The 20,207-nt window shown below is 47.8% G+C and overlaps 1 protein-coding gene across 7 annotated transcripts in view; it reads right to left on the bottom strand.

Moving 5' to 3' along the window:
• LAMA2 (laminin subunit alpha 2) overlaps positions 1-20,207 on the bottom strand; it is a 3,430,794-nt gene that overhangs the window by 2,156,552 nt on the left and 1,254,035 nt on the right. For all 7 annotated transcript variants that reach the window (XM_078648920.1, XM_078648921.1, XM_078648915.1 and 4 more), the window contains exon 13: positions 8,514-8,627. In XM_078648920.1, coding sequence (XP_078505046.1) covers positions 8,514-8,627 — 114 coding nt within the window. The remainder of the gene's footprint in view (positions 1-8,513; positions 8,628-20,207) is intronic.

The following is a 20,207-nucleotide window of genomic DNA, read 5'->3' as shown; positions in this document are numbered from 1 at the left end:
AGGCCAAAAGCTGCCCCTGCCCTGAGCCCCAAAAACTATCCCCTACATCTCTAAAATATACCAACCCTGCTCCCCGACCTGTAAACTGCCCCCTTTTCCCCAATCTTAGCCCTAAAAACTGTTCCCCACCCTAAAAACTACCCGACCCCTCCTGAGTCCCATTACCTACCCCACCCCAAAACACCACCCCTCCACCCCCAAGACCAAGCCTTAGCCCCACATACCTCACTTTCTTCTCTCTCAATTCCCAATACTCCTCCCTTTTTCTATCTTCCCCTTCCTGTGCCTCCGCTCAGCAACTAGACAGCACATTGCCGTAACCATGCAAATGTGTTGTTAAGGGACATGCATGGTTAAGACAATCATGGTACAGCTTGCGGGGAAACGGCACACATGGCTCAGCATGTGTTGTTAAGGTTATTTCCCTTCCACTATACACCACTCCACTCAACGTCTCTCCACTCTTTGCTACTCCACTCTATACTATTCCTCTCTACGCCACCCCAGTCTATGCCACTCTACACCACTCCACTGTAAGACACTGTACGACATGTCACTCTATGACACAGCACTCCACTCCACTTTATGCTGCTCTACTTTTCTCTGCAACACCCCACTCACTTCACTCTACGCCTCTCCATTCTAATCCATGATCATTTAAGCTATTCCACTGTGCTCCATTCCACTCTATGCCATTGCACTGTATGCTATTCTACTGTACGCCACTCCACTCCACACTATTCCACTCTATGCCATTCGACTCTCTGCCACTGAATATGGCACCTCTCTACGCCACTCCACTGAATGCTATTCCACTGTACGCCACCCCACTCAATGCTATTCCACTGAACACCCCTCCACTCTACACCACTCCACCGTAAGACACTGTACGACATTTGACTCTATGACACAACACTCCACTGCACTTATCACTGCTCCATTCTTCTCTACAACACTCCATGCTATGCCATTCAACTCTTTACTATGGCACAGTACGCCACTCCAATCTATGCCACGCCACTGTACACCACTCCACTGTACTCCACTCCACTGTACGCTACTCCACTCACTGCTATTCAACTCTACGCCAATCCACTCTACATCTCTCCACTCTCTGCTACTCCACTCAATCCTATTTCACTGTTCGCCACTCAAATCTACACCACTCCACTCTTTGACACTCCACTCTATGCCACTCCACTCTATGCTATTTTATTCTGCACCACTCCATATTGTACTACACTACTTAACGCTATTCCACTTTACATTATTCCACTCTACAGTATGCACTATACCATACGCAACTCCACTCTATGCTACTCCACTCTATGCCACTCTATGACAATCCTATCGAAACCACTCCATTCTATGACACTCCAGCCTATGCCACTCCACTCAAAGTCATTCGAATCAACCTATTCTACACTACTCTACTCTACGCGATTCCACTGTACACCACTCTGCTCTATGCTATTCCACTTTACGTCGCTCCAAACTATGCCACTCCACTCTATGCCACTCCACACTATTCCGCTCCACTCTATGCCACTCCAGTCTACACTATTTCACTTTAAGCCACTCCCCTCTATGCCGTTCCACGCTATGCCACACCACTCTAAACTATTCTACTTTTCACCACTCTACTGTACGCTGATCCACTCTAGACAACTCGAGTGAATGCCTTTCCACTCTACACCACTCCACTCAAATGTATTCCACTCTCTGCCACTCCACTCAATGCCCCTCTGCACCACTCCAATCTATGCTATTCCACTCTATACCACTTCACTCAATACAATCCCACTCTACGTCACTCCACTGTACTCCATGGCACTCTATTCCACTCCAATCTATGCTACTCCACTGTACACCACTCTAATGTACACCACTCCACTCTACACTATTCCAATCTATCCTATTTGACTCTCCACCACTCAATGAGACTCCACTCTATGGCACTCCACTCCACTCACTGCTATTCCACTGTACGCCACTCCACTCTACACCACTCCGCACTCTGCCACTTCTCTCAATGCTATTTCACTGTACACCACTCAAATCTACACCACTCTTTGACACTCCAGTCTACGCCACTCCACTCTATGCCACTCCACTCTATGCTATTTTATTCTGCACCACTCCATATTGTACCATTCCACTCAACGCCAATCCACGCTGTGCTATTCAACTCTAACTATTCCACTCTAGACAACTCGAGTGAATGCCTTTCCACTCTACACCACTCCACTCAAATGTATTCCACTCTATGCCCCTCTGCACAACTCCGCTCTATGTTATTCCACTCAACACCACTTTACTTTATGCCACCCCACTCTACGTCACTTCAATGTACTCTACTCAACTCTAGGCTACTCAGCTCTATTCGACTCACTCCACTGTATGCCATTCCACCAAATGCCACTTTATTCTACTCCATTCCACTCTATGCCACTACACTCCATGCTGCTTTTCAACTGTATGCCACTCCACCCTATGCCCCTAACCTCTAATCAACTCCACTTTACTCCACTTCATTCTACGTCTCTCAACTCTGTGCTATTCTGCTCTATGCCACTCGGCTCTACACTACTCCACTCTATGCCACTCCACTCAATGCTATTTGACGCAATGCTTCTCCGTTGTACACCACTTCACTCTGTGCTATTCCAATCTACGCCTCTCAAATCTATGCCACTCGACTCTACACTAGTCCACTATATGCCACTCCATTCTACACTACTCCACTCTATGCTATTTTACTCCATATGACTCCACTCTATGCCACTTCACTCTTTGTCACTCCACTCTATGCCACTAAACTCTACACCATTCCACACTATGCTATTCCACTTTACGGAACTCCACTCTAAACCTCTCCACTCTATGCTACTCCACTTTACACCATGCTACAGCACTCCACTTAATGCTATTCCAATCTAAGGCACTCCACTTTACGTCACTCTCTTGAAGACTATTCCTCTGTACACCACTCTAGTTATGCAACTTCACTCTACGCCCCTCCATGAAAATCTACTCCACTCTATGCCACTCCACTCCACTCTACGGTATTCCACTCTATACCACTCCATTCTACACCACTCCACTCAATGCAATGCTATTCCACTCTATGCCACTTCAAACTGAGCCAATCCAAACTATGCCATCCCATTGTATACCCTTTTAGTCTAAGCTAATCCTATATATGCCACTCCATTCTGAGACACTGCATTGTATGACACTCCAGTCTGGGAAACAACCTTTACAATGCAACTTTTACAACGCACTACCATTACAACAAAACTTTTACAACGCAGCATCCATTACATAGCATGCCATTACAATGCAACCATTACAACGCATGACTCTACAACGCATACCATTACAACACATGTCATTACAACGCAGTCCTTACAACGCATACCATTACAACGCATACCATTACTATCCAACTCTTACCCTACTGTTGCACCCCCTGGAGTTAGAATAGTAATTTTTACCCCTACACTATCCAACACTTACCCTACTGTTGCACCCCCTGGAGTTAGAATAGTAATTTTTACCCCTACACTATCCAATACTTACCATACATGCAATGTAATGTTATGCGTTGTAATGGTATGCGTTGTAAAGATAGTACGTGTTGTAATGGAATGCGTTGTAAAGGTAGTTTTAAAAAATTCGTTGTAATGGCATGCGTTGTAATGGAATGCGGTGTAATGGATTTTGCGTTGTAAAAAATGCGTTGTAAAGGTGTGTGTTGTAAAAGTATGCGTTGTAACGTCATACAACCCTCCAGTCTACACTATTCCACTCTACGCCGCTGCACTCTAAGCTATTCTACTCTACACCACTCCACTTTACATCACTCTACTGAATGCCACTCCACTCTATGCAACTCCATTCAATGCCACTCCACACCACTCCACTCAACCTTATTCTACTCTATGCTGCTCCACTGTACATCACTCCACTGTACGCTATTCCATCTACACCACCTCACTATATGCCACTCCACTCTATGCTATTCCGTTGTACAGTGCTCACGCCACTCTACTCTATGCCACTCTATTTTACGCCACTTCATTGTATGCTATCCACTCTATGCCACTCCACACTACCCAACTCCACTCTTCACTATTACACCCTTCACCACTCCACTCTATGCCTATGCCACTCGACCATATTCCACTCCACTCTACACCACTCGACTTTATGCCACTCCAGTCTGCGCCCATCAATTGCAATACACTGTAAGACATGCCACTGTATAAAACAAGGCTCTACTGTACTGTATGACATACTACTCAATGCAACTCCACTCTATGCCACCCCAAACTACACCACTTCACTCTACGCCACTCCATTCTACACCACTCCACTCTATGCTATTTTACTCCACATGACTCCACTCTATGCCACTTCACTCTTTGTCACTCCACTCTATGCCACTAAACTCTACACCATTCCACACTATGCTATTCCACTTTACGGAACTCCACTCTAAGCCTCTCCACTCTATGCTACTCCACTTTACACCATGCTACACCACTCCACTTCATGCTATTCCAATCTAAGGCACTCCACTCTACGTCATTCTCTTGAAGACTATACCTCTGTACACCACTCTAGTTATGCCACTTCACTCTACGCCCTTCCACACCATGAAAATCTACTCCACTCTATGCCACTCCACTCTACGCTATTCCACTCTATACCACTCCATTCTACACCACTCCACTCAATGTAATGCTATTCCACTCTATGCCACTTCAAACTGAGCCAATTCAAAAAAATGCCACTCCATTGTATACCCTTTCATTCTAAGCTAGTCCTATCGATGCCACTCCATTCTGAGACACTGCATTGCATGCCACTCCAGTCTACACTATTCCACTCTACGCCGCTGCACTCTAAGCTATTCTACTGTACACCACTCCACTTTTCATCACTCTACTGAATGCAACTCCACTCTACCCAACTCCATTCAATGCCACTCCACACCACTCTACCGTATTCTACTCTATGCTGCTCCACTCTACACCACTCCACTGTACACTATTCCACTCTACACCACCTCACTATATGCCACTCCACTCTATGCAATTCCATTGTACAGTGCTCACGCCACTCAACTCTATGCCACTCCATTTTATGCCACTCCATTGTATGCTATCCTCTCTATGCCACTCCACTCTACCCAACTCCATTCTTCTCTATTACTCTCTTCACCACTCCACTCTATGCCTATGCCACTCGACTCTATACCACTCGACTCTACACCACTCGACTTTATGCCATTCCAGTCTGCGCCCATCCATTGCAACACACTGTACGACATGCCACTCTATAACACAAGGCTCTACTGTACTGTATGACATACTACTTAATGCAACTCCAGTCTACGCCACCCCAAACTACACCACTTCACTCTATGCCACTCCACTCAACACCACTCCCCTATATGCCACTCCAAACTACACAATTATACTTAATGCCACTCCACTCTAAGATATTCTATTCCACCCCACTCAACTGTATGCCACTCTACTGTACTGCACTCCACTTTATGCAACTCCACTCAATGACACTCCACTCTTCGCTATCCCACTCTTCACCACTTCACTCTTTGCCTTCGCAACTAGACTCTATTCCACTCCACTCTACACCACTCAACTCTATGCCACTCCAGTCCCAGCGCATCCATTGCAACACACTGCACGACATGCCACTCTATAACACAACACTCTACTGTACTATAAGACATGTGACTCCACGCAACTCCACTATATGCTATTCCTCTCTACGCCACCCCAAACTACACCACTTCACTCTATGCCACTCCACTCAGCACCCCTCCTCCATATGTCACTCCAAACTATACAATTTTACACTATTCCACTCTATGCCACTCCACTCTAAGATATTCTATTCTACTCCACTCCACTTTACACCACTCCACTGTACTCCACTCCAATTAATGCAACTCCACTCCACCCCACTCCACTCTATGCCACTTCAGTATACGCTATTGCACTGAAGTTTTTGGGCTCTTCATGAGTGCGAGCGCATTCATTCACGCCAAGATCTTGTGGCCTGCGCCACCTGTCAAAATGAACAACTGAAGAGTATACAGCTGCAGCTCACAGTGCTCTAAAAATACTGAGAAGCTCTCCTGGTGTCATGTATTCAATGACCCAGGACGCGTACTGCAAATCTCTGCATGGATATTTTAATGTTTGCCATTTTTTTCCATAGGAAGAAATGTTGCAAACCCTCATGGAAGAGGTCAGGCTTCTTCCCTATGCCTATTGCTTGATACAACTTGCAGTTGAGTATACGTCCTATCACTTATAAAGTTCCTCAGTCACCCAAGACAACATATTTGATGTTATTTAGGCTTCTTCGTATTCCTGTGTAAAATATATAAGTACAGAGTTGCCCTGCAAATGTGGACACTGCAACTTATTCACACAAACTCTCTTCCCTAACTACCTGTATATCTCATTCTCTGGCTTCTTTCTATGTGCCGGAATGTCATCTGTTTCTCAGGCATGTTTTAACTTTTCCTCTTTCTTCCTGAACAGTGGGATCTCATGTACCTTGTCTCTTCTTTGTAAAGATGCCTCCCTTTCTGCAAGCAGTAAGTCCACTGCCGACTTTACAGTACCTCACTCTTGGATTCTAGGTAATATTTTTCCAAATGAAACTATCCACTACAAAATGTCTTCAACTCTAAGCTCTCCTTGGTCATTTTACAAAAAACACGCTGAACATACTTACTGTTTGAACTCTTTGCTTAGCATTTCGGAGGCAAGTGGGAGTATTTAAACAGTGGGATTTTTAAGACTGGACTAGAAAAGCTCTGAGCAACCACAGTGGGAATAGTTAAACTGCTGCCTAAATCACTCACTTTAAAACACGGATTGGAGGGTGTTAACTCAATTCTGTTCATCTCCATACAGTAATATAATTTTAGAGACATCACTTTATTTGTATTGTTCTCAAGCTGCATATATAAGTGATAGATTGTAAATATAGAACAACAATCTGTATGAGGTATTGTTTTGATTAAATGTTGACACCTCTGTCCATCAATCTTGGTTTTTGTAACCTGTGGCCTCATCTACAAAGTGGTTTAATTGTTGCGAAATCGTCAGATTACCTAAATCTGAGGGATTGCACCCTCTAAACCACTATTTTGAATATACCAAAGCCACTTATCAAAGTGGGAAAGGTTTTTCAAATTGTTAAATAAGTTTAGGAAGCATAAGGAATTGCTACTTGGAAGGGGAGTGGTCTGCAGACTCCAGCTGGTCACCGTGCCTGTGATTGTAGCCAATCAAAGGGAGTCACAATTTGTGATCTACTTCATCAATACCGATGAGATATGTCGATTTGCTAGCCAGTACAATGACATATTTTATGAACGAACATGTTAGTACATATGTCGCTTCACAAAATAAGAATGCATTCGGGCAAAATAGGTGCGTAAATTGTGTGCCCTTTTACCTAATGCAGTTTTCGTGTATGAGGCCCCTTGTCTCAACCTGACCCCAGCCACGCAATACTGTTCAATGTACAGCACGTCATACTAGAGTTGCTCCTATGGCATTCAGAGATATACTGGCTGTTCCTACCAACTAAGTCCAAACCATATGAACTTTGAAATATGCACCTCACTTGCATCAAGGTTCAAATTTGTGGCATTTAGAGGTTAGACTCCTGAACGAAGCTCAGACCGTCAATTTAAAACCCAGCCAGTTCCAGGCCAAACATCTCTTTGTAGAAGGTTGCTGCACACTGGTAAAACACAAAACTGAGGGTACAGAATATCTGTTTGGTATTCCCTATCAGTACAATGGGGATTATTATCAAGGGGGTTTATCTCTGCTTTTTTGGCTTTAAAAGCCAAGAAAGCGGAGATAAAATTATCTCCCTATTACCGAGCTGTCGCTAACACTAGTTAGCGACAGCTAGTAGGAGATAGCGACCATCTTGGGCCCCACTTTGCATGTCAGAGAAATGTATCACTAATGACATGCAAAGTGGGCGTGCCAAGATGTTAGCGAATGGAAACAGTCGCTGACATCGCTATCTCCTATTACCAACTCTTGGAGATATTTGCGCAAAGCGCGAATACCTCCAAAAGCTTACACCTGCCCTGAGCAGTTCTTAGCCATGTTGTCCAATGGGAGGTGGATAACATGGCTAAGAGCATTAGCTCTGTAATGCATGAATATTGCTGACTTTTCAGCGATATTCATGCATTGCGGCCGATTTATATTGCATTTGCGATAAACCTTGGTAATACCAGGGTTTATCTGCGATAAAATTCGCCGCAGGTCGGCGATAAATTTTTGTCTCTAACCAAGCAATAGTGATAATTATCGCTATTGCTTGGTAATATGCCCCTATGTTATTTCTTTCTGCAGTGGTCAGTGAGCCTTTATGGTCATATATACACACTAACAAAGAACACGAAAAAATAAGTAGGCATATCTGGCATTATTCACCTCTATGATTACATCGGAGTGTTGCAGCGGTTGGACTGGCCTGTCGCCTAATTCCTTCTGCCCAAGAAGGTCGTAAGAGACAGTGAACGTCAGATATCCTCCAGCGGCCGTCACCTGCGGGAAAAGAGAAAGGTGTCAATTACATTCCCTTGAGTGGGATGAAGCAGATGATGCTCTCGAATCTTCATCGGGGTCAGATGAGTTATTGACAATGCATAACAAGTGTTAAGAGGGAATTCGATGCACAATACCATTCATGAATAGAACCCCACAATTTGAAACTGAAAATCTACCAGTTGGCAAGTGGCTTTGACAGTAAATATGATTTATTTCACACAGGCTGGCGAGGACATGAGCAAAGTTAGTCCTCATCGTTTACCGAGGTGAAATTGATGCAGGGCGATGCTTCAAATCACACAAGAGACTTTTTACTCCTTAACAAAACGAAATCTGCTCCTTTAGAAAGGTGTACTGCTCATCCCAGCCTCCCCACACTGGCCCTCTAGTTTCCTAATGATCTAGTTACTAGTCTTTGGATTCGCTGTTTCTCACATCTTTATATGAGCAGACTCTGTGCTCCTTATACCTGTGCTTCATTATTATTATTACTATTTTTTTTTTATTGAAGCCAAGGTTTGTCAAACATGAACATTTACGTATTGCAGCATTATATCATAGCAAAAAAACTAAACAATGAAAATCTATTTTCACAAAATGAATCGCAATGAGTCACTATCCCACATCACGAACTTGTTATACATTTCATAAAAAGGAGTTAGTCAGGTACAAAAATACAAATATCCCTTAGAAAAAGCCCCCTGTAAACATTCACACAATAAATAGATAAATAGACAATTGACGAGGTCTATAGTCTCATTCCCCCTCCACCAAAGAACAAACAACTGCTACCTCACCCTCTGCTTTAATCAAAGCTCGAACCCCATGTTTTATTAAATTTCTTAAGACCCCCATTTCTTACTGCGAAGGTATATTCACTTTTCTGCACCCTTCTCATCTTCTGCCCCCATTCCAAGGGTGACGGAATTGAGTCGGAACGCGAATTTTGTCGGACCAGTGACCTTGCAATCGCCATAGAAATCTAGTCACTGAATCTAAAAAAGGGAGATCCGGATCATAGCCAAATAAAATTAACCTGTCATTTACATCCAACTGTAAATTACATTCCTTTTCGATATACACAAATACCTCTACCCTGAACACATTAATCTTTGGACAGCGGAGCATGATATGTGACCAATTGGCAACAGGATAATTCAGACATTGGAAACATTGGGAAGACTGACTGGGGTACATCTTTTTTTTTTTTTTTTTTTTTAAGACCTTTATTGTTATTACAGAGGTAAACCACAGCTTTGTGCCTACAACCCAATGTGTCAGGCCGGCAACGACAGTACATAGATCAAGCATATTCTCCGACTTTGGGCTCAGTGCCAAATACGTACACAGCATGTCGCCTACAACCCACTTGGGCCGGCCGCGTTAACTGTTATATAAAGCTGTAGAATGAAGCGTATTACCGCAAGCACACTATCTGTGAGTTGCAGTTCGTACTTTCTTGAGGTCTAATTTTTACTTTTTGTCGCACTCTTAACATTAACAACAACTCGTTACAGAACTAAGGAGGTCAGTCCTTTTCCCGTGAGAGGTCCCCGGTGGGGGTGTGTGGTAGTCAGGGTCTCCGGATTCCAAGTCCGGCATGGTGTGACTCTGAGCAGTAGATTGAGTGTGTGTGTGGTTGCACACCTTGGTGTACGGTCAGGTATGCACTTCCCACTGGGGGAGGGGGTGTGGGGGGGGGGCTGTGTGTATAGTCTATGCCAGTCTCCTGGTATGGGGGCGGTGTTCCCCCTGAAATGCCGAAACATGTGCAATGCGCGAGGGAGGGAAGGAGGGGGGGAGGGGGGGAGGGAGGGGGGGGGGAGAGGAAGGAGGGCAAGGGGGTGAGGGGGGTGAGGGGGGTGAGGGAGGAGATTAGCTGGACCAAACAACGCCGTGAGTGGGTCACAGCTCCGTCTCTCGTGTGCACCAGGAATGATCTGCGGGCTACCCCATACATCCCCCACGTTGGCTCTAGGTATCGCGCGTAGAGGAGCATAGCAGGCAATAAATCCCAGCTAGGTGCCTTCCAGCGGGCGGGTGGCAGGCGTGCCGCGTCTCGTCCTTACGACTGAGAGGAGGTGCCGTGTAGTCCACGGGGTTGCTCATCCCGCCCCGCTTCCCTCTGGTCTTCATTACCAGCTTCAGCAACATATTGGGCGCGGAGCAGATAGGCGGAGAGCGGGCCCCATAGATCCTTGGGACGAGATTTATGTGGCAGTAATTCGGCATAATTGTGCAGCTGGTCTTGCCAGGTTGACATTGTTGCCAGCCATAATTTGAATTTGGGGGCACGGCCCCGGCCCCATCTGCACGCCACATGGCGTTTTGCAAGTAGGAAGCCCATTGCAGTGAACTTCCGGAATCTGTTATTTGCTGCGGTGGGGAGTCCCAATAATGCAACCTTGGGACAGGCTTCTAATTCTATCCCTACCATTGTGGACATGGCCTCCGTCACCTGCGTCCAGTACAACGCGACTGCTGGGCATGACCACGCTAAGTGCATAAAGTCCGCTCCTGCTTGCCTGCATCTAGCGCAACGATCATCCTCTCGAAGACCAAATCGGCACAGCTTGGCGGGAGTGTAATAGAGGCGGTGTAGGAATTTATAGTGGATCAGTCTAAGGCGAGCATTTCCCGTCACAGAAACTGTATGGGAGCAGCTGTCCTCCCACTGTTCGTCCGAAAGGGGAGGATCTAGGTCCGCGGCCCAGTCACGTCTGGCACGCAGGTCTGGGGGAGCGGAGGACGCATACGCGTGGTTATAGAGCATGGAGACAACGTGTTTCGGGGTGTCCTGTTGTAGCAGTGCATGCAGGGGCGCAAAAGTCTCCGGCTCATCCGGGAACTCCAGTGTTACAGATTTGATATTCTGCCGGAGCCGCGTGTATAGGAATGTGTCCATAATAGAAGGCGTGTGTTCCCCGAAAAATTGAGCCTTTGTACGAAACTGGCCATTCACGTATAAGTCTCCCCATTTGTAAAGGGCCAGTTTGGAGAGCAGTTTACGGCCTATTTCCTCTCGGGCAATGCTCACTCTAGGGTCATATGCCAGAATCATTCTTGGGGAATACATAAGGGTCACCCCCATTCGGTCCGCAATTCTACGCCAGGCTCGTACTGTACAATCTACCGTGGATGGGTCCCAATCCGTTACATTAACCTCCCTGTAAAGGTACCCTGATGGTTTTTCTGGTCTCATATACCCGTCCTCCACAGCAAGGTGCGCCATGAAGGGCGGGGGGTGTAGCCAGTAGGAAGCAAAGTGGCCCTGTGCGCAGTCGTAGTATAATCGGAAGTTCGGCACCTCAAATCCACCTTGATGGTAAGGTAACATGAGCGTCGTCAGTTTTAGCCGAGCCTGTTTCCCCCCCCATATCAGTCGGGAGAGCTGGGACTCCAGCGCCTTAAAGAAATGTGGGCCTGGACTATAGGGAATATTGGTGAAAAGGTATAGCAGCTTAGGGAGTATGACCATTTTGATCATGGATGCGCGCCCCGCCATGGACAACAGGAGATGAACCCATTTCGTTATGCAGTCTGTTAATTTGTCAAGGACCGTACCGTAGTTCACCCTGATCAGAGCTTCACGGTTCCTGGTCATGATGACCCCTAGGTACTTTATCTCGTCTTGTGCCCATACTAGCGGGTAGTCAAGGGGGAACTGGGGAGTGTTGTCAGTGAGGGGGAACAAGGCTGATTTGGACCAGTTGATTTGTACCCCCGCTATCGCACCAAATTTGGTAACCTCGCGCAGTAGGGGATTGAGATTATCTCGCGGTTTATGGACGTATAAAGTCATGTCATCCGCGTATAAGGAGATGAGCAGTTGACGGTCCGGGTATATCAGGGATCTGTGGTTATGATGTTGGCGGAGTTTGGCTGCCAGGGGTTCGATTGCTATCGCAAATAATACTGGAGATAATGGGCAACCCTGCCGGGTTCCTCTATGTATCTCGAAGGGTGCGGAGCGGGATCCGTTTAGGAGTACCGAAGCCCGTGGTTTGGTGTACAAAAGTTTGATCCAATCTAAAAAGCTGAATGGAGTACCCATCCGTTCCAGTAACGCCAAGAGGTAATCCCATTCCAGGGAATCGAATGCTTTGGTAGCATCTAAGAATATTGCAGCTGCTTCACAGTTGGGATCTATATCTTGCATGACAGCCTGCAGGGTACGAAGATTGTGCGAAGTCGCACGATTCGGGACAAACCCCGCCTGATCTGGGAGGACCAGCCTCTCCATAAGAAGATTCAGGCGCGTCACGAGTACTTTGGCTAGTATTTTAACGTCAGTATTTAAAAGTGACAGGGGTCGGTAGGAGTCACAAAGCTCCGGAGGTTTACCTGGCTTAAGCAGTGACGCTATCAGTGCTTCTCTCATGCTGTCGGGCAGTGTTCCTTCCTCGAGTGCTGAGTAGTACACCTGCTTCAGGATGGGGGCAAGAATGTTGATGTAGGTTTTATAGAAATCTATCGGCAACCCATCCGATCCCGGAGACTTGCCAGATTTCATAGACATAATGGCGTCCTTTATTTCCTCTAGCTCAAGCTCGAGGTGTAAGAATTTCTGTTGCGTCGGGCCCAATCAAGCGATAGCCGTGTCATCTAGGTATGTATGAAGCTCCAGTGGCACTCGCCTTTGTGAGGAGTATAGCGTCTTGTAGTGGTTCGTGAGTACCCGGAGCTGTCCCGGAAGGTCCCTCTGAGGCACCTGTTGGTCATCGCACAGGGAAGTAACGTAATTGCAATGTCTAGGGGGTTTTACGGCCGTGGCCAGGGCCCTACCCGGCCTGTCCCCCTCGCCATATATGCGCGCCATGTATGGTTTACCTCGGAATTGACTTTCTTTATCCGCCGCTTCCGAATATTCATTGATCTTCTCCCTGAGCTGAGCACGTTTCTCATATTCCATCGTGCCGCAGGTGACTTCCCTCTCAAGTGTGCGTAACTCGGACTCTAACTTGCGCAGCTCTCCCCGCAGGGATTTGAATACTCCCCCTCCCTTGGAAATACACCAGCCCCTAACGGTGACTTTGAAAGCCTCCCAGACAGTAGTGAGGCTGCCAACAGAGTTAATATTACGGTCGAAGAAGTCCTGTATGTCCATCTCCAGTTCCGACTTAATGGCTGAATCTGCAAGATGCGCGGGGTTTAGGCGCCAGCTTAAATAAGGGGAGACTTCATGGGGGACGCGCAGAGTAAGGAGGACAGGTGAGTGGTCCGAAAAAGTACGAGCCAGGTGCATGGTGTTAACTACCCAGGGTGTGAGGCCTACCGTAAGGAAGATGTAGTCTATGCGAGCCCAGGTAGAGTGAACTGCTGAATAGTGAGTACCTTGGCGCATGGTGGGGTGCGAGTGTCTCCAGGCGTCAACTAAATGGTGATCTTCCAGAATGCCCAGTAGGGAGCGTTGGGTGTTTGTGTAATGCGTCGATTGCGGGTGCGATCTGTCAAGAACAGGCTGTACGGCTGTATTGAAATCCCCCCCAAGTATTACATGAGCTATGCCCAGAGTTTGAATTTTGCCCCACAACGTGAGTAGTGCAGACGGATCATCCGTGTTCGGACCATAGTAGCATGCAATGAGCACTGTGTGAGAATACAATTTCCCCCAGACCATGCAGTATCTCCCCCCACTGTCCATGTCTGTGCCCGCTGGGGTAAACCCCACCCCTCTACGAACAAGGATCGTGACCCCTCTAGCATAACTGGAGTAAGACGAGAAGACCCTGCCCGAGGCCCATTTGGATGCGAAAAGAGGGGACCCGTTTGGCAGTAGATGAGTCTCCTGTAGAAGAGCTATAGCCACTCCATGTCTGTCCAGGTACCCCAAAATTTGTCTTTTCTTTCTAGGGTTATTAAGCCCTCGCACATTCCATGACAACACCTGGAGCTGGAGCCCAGGTGGCGAATCAGTTACGTCCCCATCCCCTCAGTGACAAGCAAATTGAACAAGTAGGTGTAGCAACAAGCATCAAACAAGTATCAGCCGAATGACAAATTAGGACATTACCCAGCCTTCCACCCTGGGACCTCCCCCTCCCGGGACACAACCCCCATTGACCAAAAACAGTGTAAGGAACTAGCCGACCTCCCGTTCCCATCCTCCCTCCGGCAACCCCAACAGGCCGGATCAACTTCCACCCCGCAACACTGAAATGTCCGCCTCCCACTAGAGTATCAAGTGCACTGATAATCTTTGAGGCAGTGCATGCGTTCCGCCCTCCCACTCCGGCTTCCCCAACTTGCCGGGCATTCAGAACCCACCCCCCCTCCCCCATCCCAAACAGAACCAAAATCAGTATCAGAACTACAGTAACCCTGACCCCAGAAGGGGGAAAGGTGTTATGGGGATCGCCCATCGGAGGCGTAGTCTAAGGGGCGCCAGACCTGCCCTCCACCTCCTTACTTGCACCCACTAGCATCTGGGACAAGACCCAGACTTCGGTCGTGGGACGGAGGTGGGTGATCCGGCACTTGTCAATGTTGTAGATCGGTGAGAGAAAAAATGTGAAGTGTTACCTCACCAGTAAGTGGTGCATCTAGTCCAGAGGAGGGCCGTTATCGGTGGTGGTGCCACGATGAATACAGGACTGTCTTGATTAGTCTTGTTGGGATAACGGAGATTGTGACCTGGACCGTCGCTCCTCCCTCTCTTCCCGGAGTCTTTCCTTCCTTTGCAGCTTTAGAAAATCTTCCACCTGTTGTGGGTTGGTGAAGAAGTGGTGAGTGCCACGGTGCGTGATCTTTAACTTTGCAGGATAAAGCATGGCATACGGGATTTCGTGGGTTTGTAGTTTCTTTTTCACGGCGGCGAATTTGCGTCTTGCATCTTGTACTGAGGGGGTAAAATCAGGAAAGAAGGACAGCGTTGCGTTGCCATAGGTTACTGTGCCCAGCTCTCTTGCGCGACGAAGAACTGCATCTCTGTCCCTGTAGTTCAGGAAGCGGGCGATGATAGGGCGCGGGGGCAGCCCAAGAGGAGGAGGCGCAGCAAGTGATCTGTGTGCCCGTTCCACTATTAGATGCGGGGAGAAGGAATCTTTCCCGAACAGTTCCACCACCAGTTTTTCCATGAAGATCTCCAGTTTTCCAGTGTTTGTTGTTTCCGCAAGGCCCAGGACGCGGATGTTATTGCGCCTGGACCTCGCTTCCAAATCCTCATTTTTGTCCGCTATTACCTTGAGCAGTTTATCCATTTGCGAGACTTGCTTGGTGGTCGTCGTCGCCCCGTCTTCCAGCGCAGAGATCCTGTCTTCGGTTTCTTTGATGCGAGTGTCATGCTGTTCCAGTCTCATCACGACACTATCCATACGGGTGTTAATGGTGTCGATCTTGGCGTCAATGGTCGATAGGCTTTGCTTCATGCCAAGCAGAAGCGTCTTCCAATCGTCGTCCTGGGGGGCCTGCGCGGCAGGGCTCCCCTCCGCGTCCGGCGTCCCTTTGGCATGTTTTTTAGACTCAAACGGTATCTTGGATTGCCTGGCATCGTTGCGCCCCATGTCGCGTCTCGGAGTCCGGGCCGCCGCCAGTGAAGAGGTCGCCAGTATCTCGGTTAGAGGGGATGGGTAGATGGTAGGTGCAAGCAGACACCCCGCGCTAGCAACAGTCCGCCTGGGCCCGGTATAGGGGCGACCAGCGCGCTATGATGCCCCTCCTCTTTCTATATTGCCGTCCAGTGGAAACCACCTAGTGCAGGGTCAGAAGGCGCTTCTGATTCCACCTCCACGCGAGGGTTGTGCGGTCAGTGTTCACTGGACCTCCTTGGAGAGGGGGCCCTTCGTACCCTAGGCAAGGAACCAGCTCAGTTTAATATAATAGCCACTGTCTCCTCAGGGGCTCAAGGCGCGCACCCAGCAGGCGGCGCTGCGATGGCTTGCGGTGACTCCGGCTAGGCCAGGAATTTTCGCGCCTCCGCGGCCCTGCGAAGTGGCACCAGGCCCGGGGCGCGCAGGCCACAGGTGCAAGGCCCCACACCGGCCGAGTGATGGAGCGCGTGTATGGGGGACGCGGGGCTCAGTTCGGTGGGTGAGACTTCACTACAGTACCGGCCAGGCCGGCGCAGGCTCCGCTGTCTCAACAGGGGTGACGCAACGCTCCAGCAGGGCGCAGATACGGAGCTCCCCAGGCCGGGCCGCCCACCGGGAGTAGATGCAGCACGGAGTGTGTCCTCTCTCACCCCCTCACCGATCACATGCTCCGCTTCACCGCAACTCTCCCCTCAGGTCCGGTGTGCCCACCGTGAAGAAGGCTGCACTCAGCGCGTCCGCTCTCACCCCCTCACCGTCTCAGTGCTCCGCAGCTCCGCGACACTCTTCCCAGGCGCCGGTAATGGACAGCGCCGCCTCCGGCCGAAAGGAGAGCCGTTGGTCGTGCTTTCCGCCAATGTCACTCACCGGGATCACCGCCGCAGTGTGTTCCGAGGTCGGTCTTCGGGGGGGAAGGAGAGGGGGGACCAGGGCTCAGTCTTCTGGCTAATGTTCAACTGCGCTGTCGGAGAGGCCGCAGATCCCCGGTCTGTCCCAGTCCACAGGCCCGGCTGGCAGCTTCCATCGCCTCGACACCTCCAGCCGCTCACGAATCGACGGCGTCTCCCAGGGCAAGCTGCTGCGCAAAACGGGCGAATTTTACACCGCTGCGTGCAGGACACCACAACGGAGCCAGTGGGGGGGGTCTCGGTCCAGTATTACCGATCAGGATGTTGTAGGATAATGATTAGTGCCAGATCTGGCGGGAGCCTCACTCTAGTGCGGCCATCTTGGTTTGGCGCCACCTAGCGCCTCCTGACTGGGGTACATCTTTGCGAGGGCAACTGGGGTTCGATACAGCAGGCATTTACTAAAAAATAACACCCTGCGCAAGTTTGCCCCTCTTAAAGAGCTAAAATTGATCCTATTGATGGTGGTCCAGATACGGGGGGAGATTTCACAGTTTTCCTGCTCTGACCATTTCCTTAAAGCTTTAGATTCAACATCTGCCCCCCTTACAGATGTCAAATATTTCTTCCAGGCACCAGGCTTCCTGTCTGATACCTTAACTAAAAGATCCTCCGAAAACGGACAGCAATGAGTCACTACAGTACAATTTTTAGGTCTCGCCTTGGCAGCGCGCATGCTCTGTTTCGCAGAGACATCTAGTAATCGATATGCATGGTGAAAGTCTGCCTATTGCAGGGTAATTTCTCACTGCTTTTCATTTGTAAATTTTTTATGTTATCAAGCTTAATATTGGCTCTTCAGCCGATACGTAACTTCCGTTCATTCCAGAAGCAGCACTGCCTAACTATAGTCTTCTTACGCTTACACAGTGAATAGTTAAAAAAAATAAAATAGGGAGCATTAACGTGCGCGCGCAACCTTATATTCTACGCATGTACCAAAATGGGCAAATGCTTATTTCCTTATGATCCCGGAAGCTGGCGCCAACTTTTTTATTTTTTTATATATTTACTGTTCTTTACTAGGATCCCTGTAAATAGAGGAGTGGAACAGGGCTGTGTAATGGCGCCCACCCTATTTTCCCTATTCATCAATAGGGTGGTTAGTTTTTTACAAGAACTTCCATCGGATGCCACTTCCCTGGCAGGAGACAGGGTTCCTACCCTGCTGTTCGCGGTTGACACTCTCCTCGTGTCTAAAACTCCGGCTGGGCTTCAGAATCTCTTAGCCAGATTCCATCTCTTCTGTGAGTCCAGGGGGCTGGTTGTTAACACCTCCAAAACTAAGCTTATGGTGTTTAATCCCTACAGGTCATATAAAAGTAATTTTACACTAGATGGAACATGCTTAGAGCGAGTCTCAACGTTCGACTATTTAGGTATTCAGCTTGCTGAGAAAATGCATTGGCGGCATCACATCGATTAAATGCTTTTAAGCCACAAGCGTGTGGTAGGAACACTACTCAGAGAACATCTCTCCTCTCAGAGCAGACCTGTGGCTCCTGCTCTTACGATCTATGCAGCCAAAGCAGTTATCTCAGCCCTCTATGGTGACGAACCATGGGGCTTCGATAATGTGGATGGAATCAGTAGATCTGAGCACAAATTCCTTAGAGATCTAGTGATGCTTCCCAGCATTAAAACCTTTGATGAGCGACATGGGTAGGCGCTCTTTTAAAGATATAGCCAGGCTACGGCCCTTGTTATTCTGAGCTCGCCTGCGTCGGACCCCTGAGCTTGCTAGCTATGCCTCCGCGCTCACGGAACTGATGGTCCTGGATGGCAAGCAAAGAATTAACTGGCAACTCAATCTAAAAAAGTTAGTCTTAGCGCTCGGCTTTAAGCATTTGTGGGAAACACAAACCCCACCTAGTAAGGCTGATCTTAAAAAGCGCTACTGTACTTGGGTAGATGCACAAGAGCACAGTTACTCGAGATTGGGAAGGCTCACAGAGGAATTTTATTCACATAAGCAGCTCATATTTTTAGAACCCTACTTAGATTTTATCCAGACGCCAGGAGACAGGGCACTTTATATTCAGTTCAGGGTAGGCACACTCCCGATACGAGAATCAACTGCAAAGTGGAGTACCCCGCATCAGTCAACAGCGGACTGCCCCTGCTGTACGGCTCCAACTGAAAGCGTGGCTCATTTTATGTTTGCCTGCCCTGCCTAAAAGAAGACAAGAATGAGATGGTTAAAACCGATCTGTAGTCTACTGGGCACCCACGAACACAGTGTTGCCTTGCGCATTCTGAAAATGGATGCGCAGACCCTCCTGGCCTGTGGCATGGCCAAATACCTTGGCTGTGCATGGATAGTAAGGTTTAAATCTTTACGTGTTCCACTTTAAATGAATTAGTGTGTTTTTATATTTTTAAGTGCTTTGCGCATTTTTTATTGCACTATCACTTTATATCCTCCTAACTAAATACGCTGGAATTGATTTATCTTATGGCTGCACCAAGTTTCTACCTGAAATAGTCTGCTAGTAGTTTCCTCTGGAAATTTGAACTTACTATTTTTATGGATTGTGTATCTTTTATTTTTAGATCATGGATCATGGCTCATCTGATAACTTGTATTTTATGTTGATTGTATGTATGTTATTGCTTTTAAGATACTTGTTATCGAATAAAGCTACTTTTTGATTTGATCTGTTCTTTAATAATGATGTCACCCGCGCTTAGACTTTGAACATCTTAAGCTAAAGCGCAGGTGTCGCAATAGCTTTAAAAGTAAAGGAATAAAAAAAACTTTACTTTTACAGCAATCGCGGCACCCGCATTTTAGCTTATGATGTTCAAAGTCTAAGCGCGGGTGCCGTCATTATAAAAGATGGTGCCTGTGCAGGGAACAAGTCTTTTGGTGCCTCTATCTCTCCTGGTCGTCACATGGACAAGTCAGCCGTGGCCATCACAACTCAATGCTCCTGACACTTGGCGCTCTTATGACGTTGTGCAGTACACCTCAGTGGATGATTTTCCATTGTGTTATTATGGAGGCGCCCGCTTACAGTGCTCTGATGACAGAACTGGCTTGTATCTGTGTCAGGTGAGATATGCATGTTTATTTCAGTGCCTGAGACAGATTACGTGGAAGACGTCTTATTCTCTGTATACTGTCCATGTGTGTGTAT

This window comes from Lissotriton helveticus, chromosome 6, assembly GCF_964261635.1.
Source record: "Lissotriton helveticus chromosome 6, aLisHel1.1, whole genome shotgun sequence".
NCBI classification, from domain to species: domain Eukaryota; kingdom Metazoa; phylum Chordata; class Amphibia; order Caudata; family Salamandridae; genus Lissotriton; species Lissotriton helveticus.
This window is presented reverse-complemented; position numbering and strand designations above follow the sequence as displayed.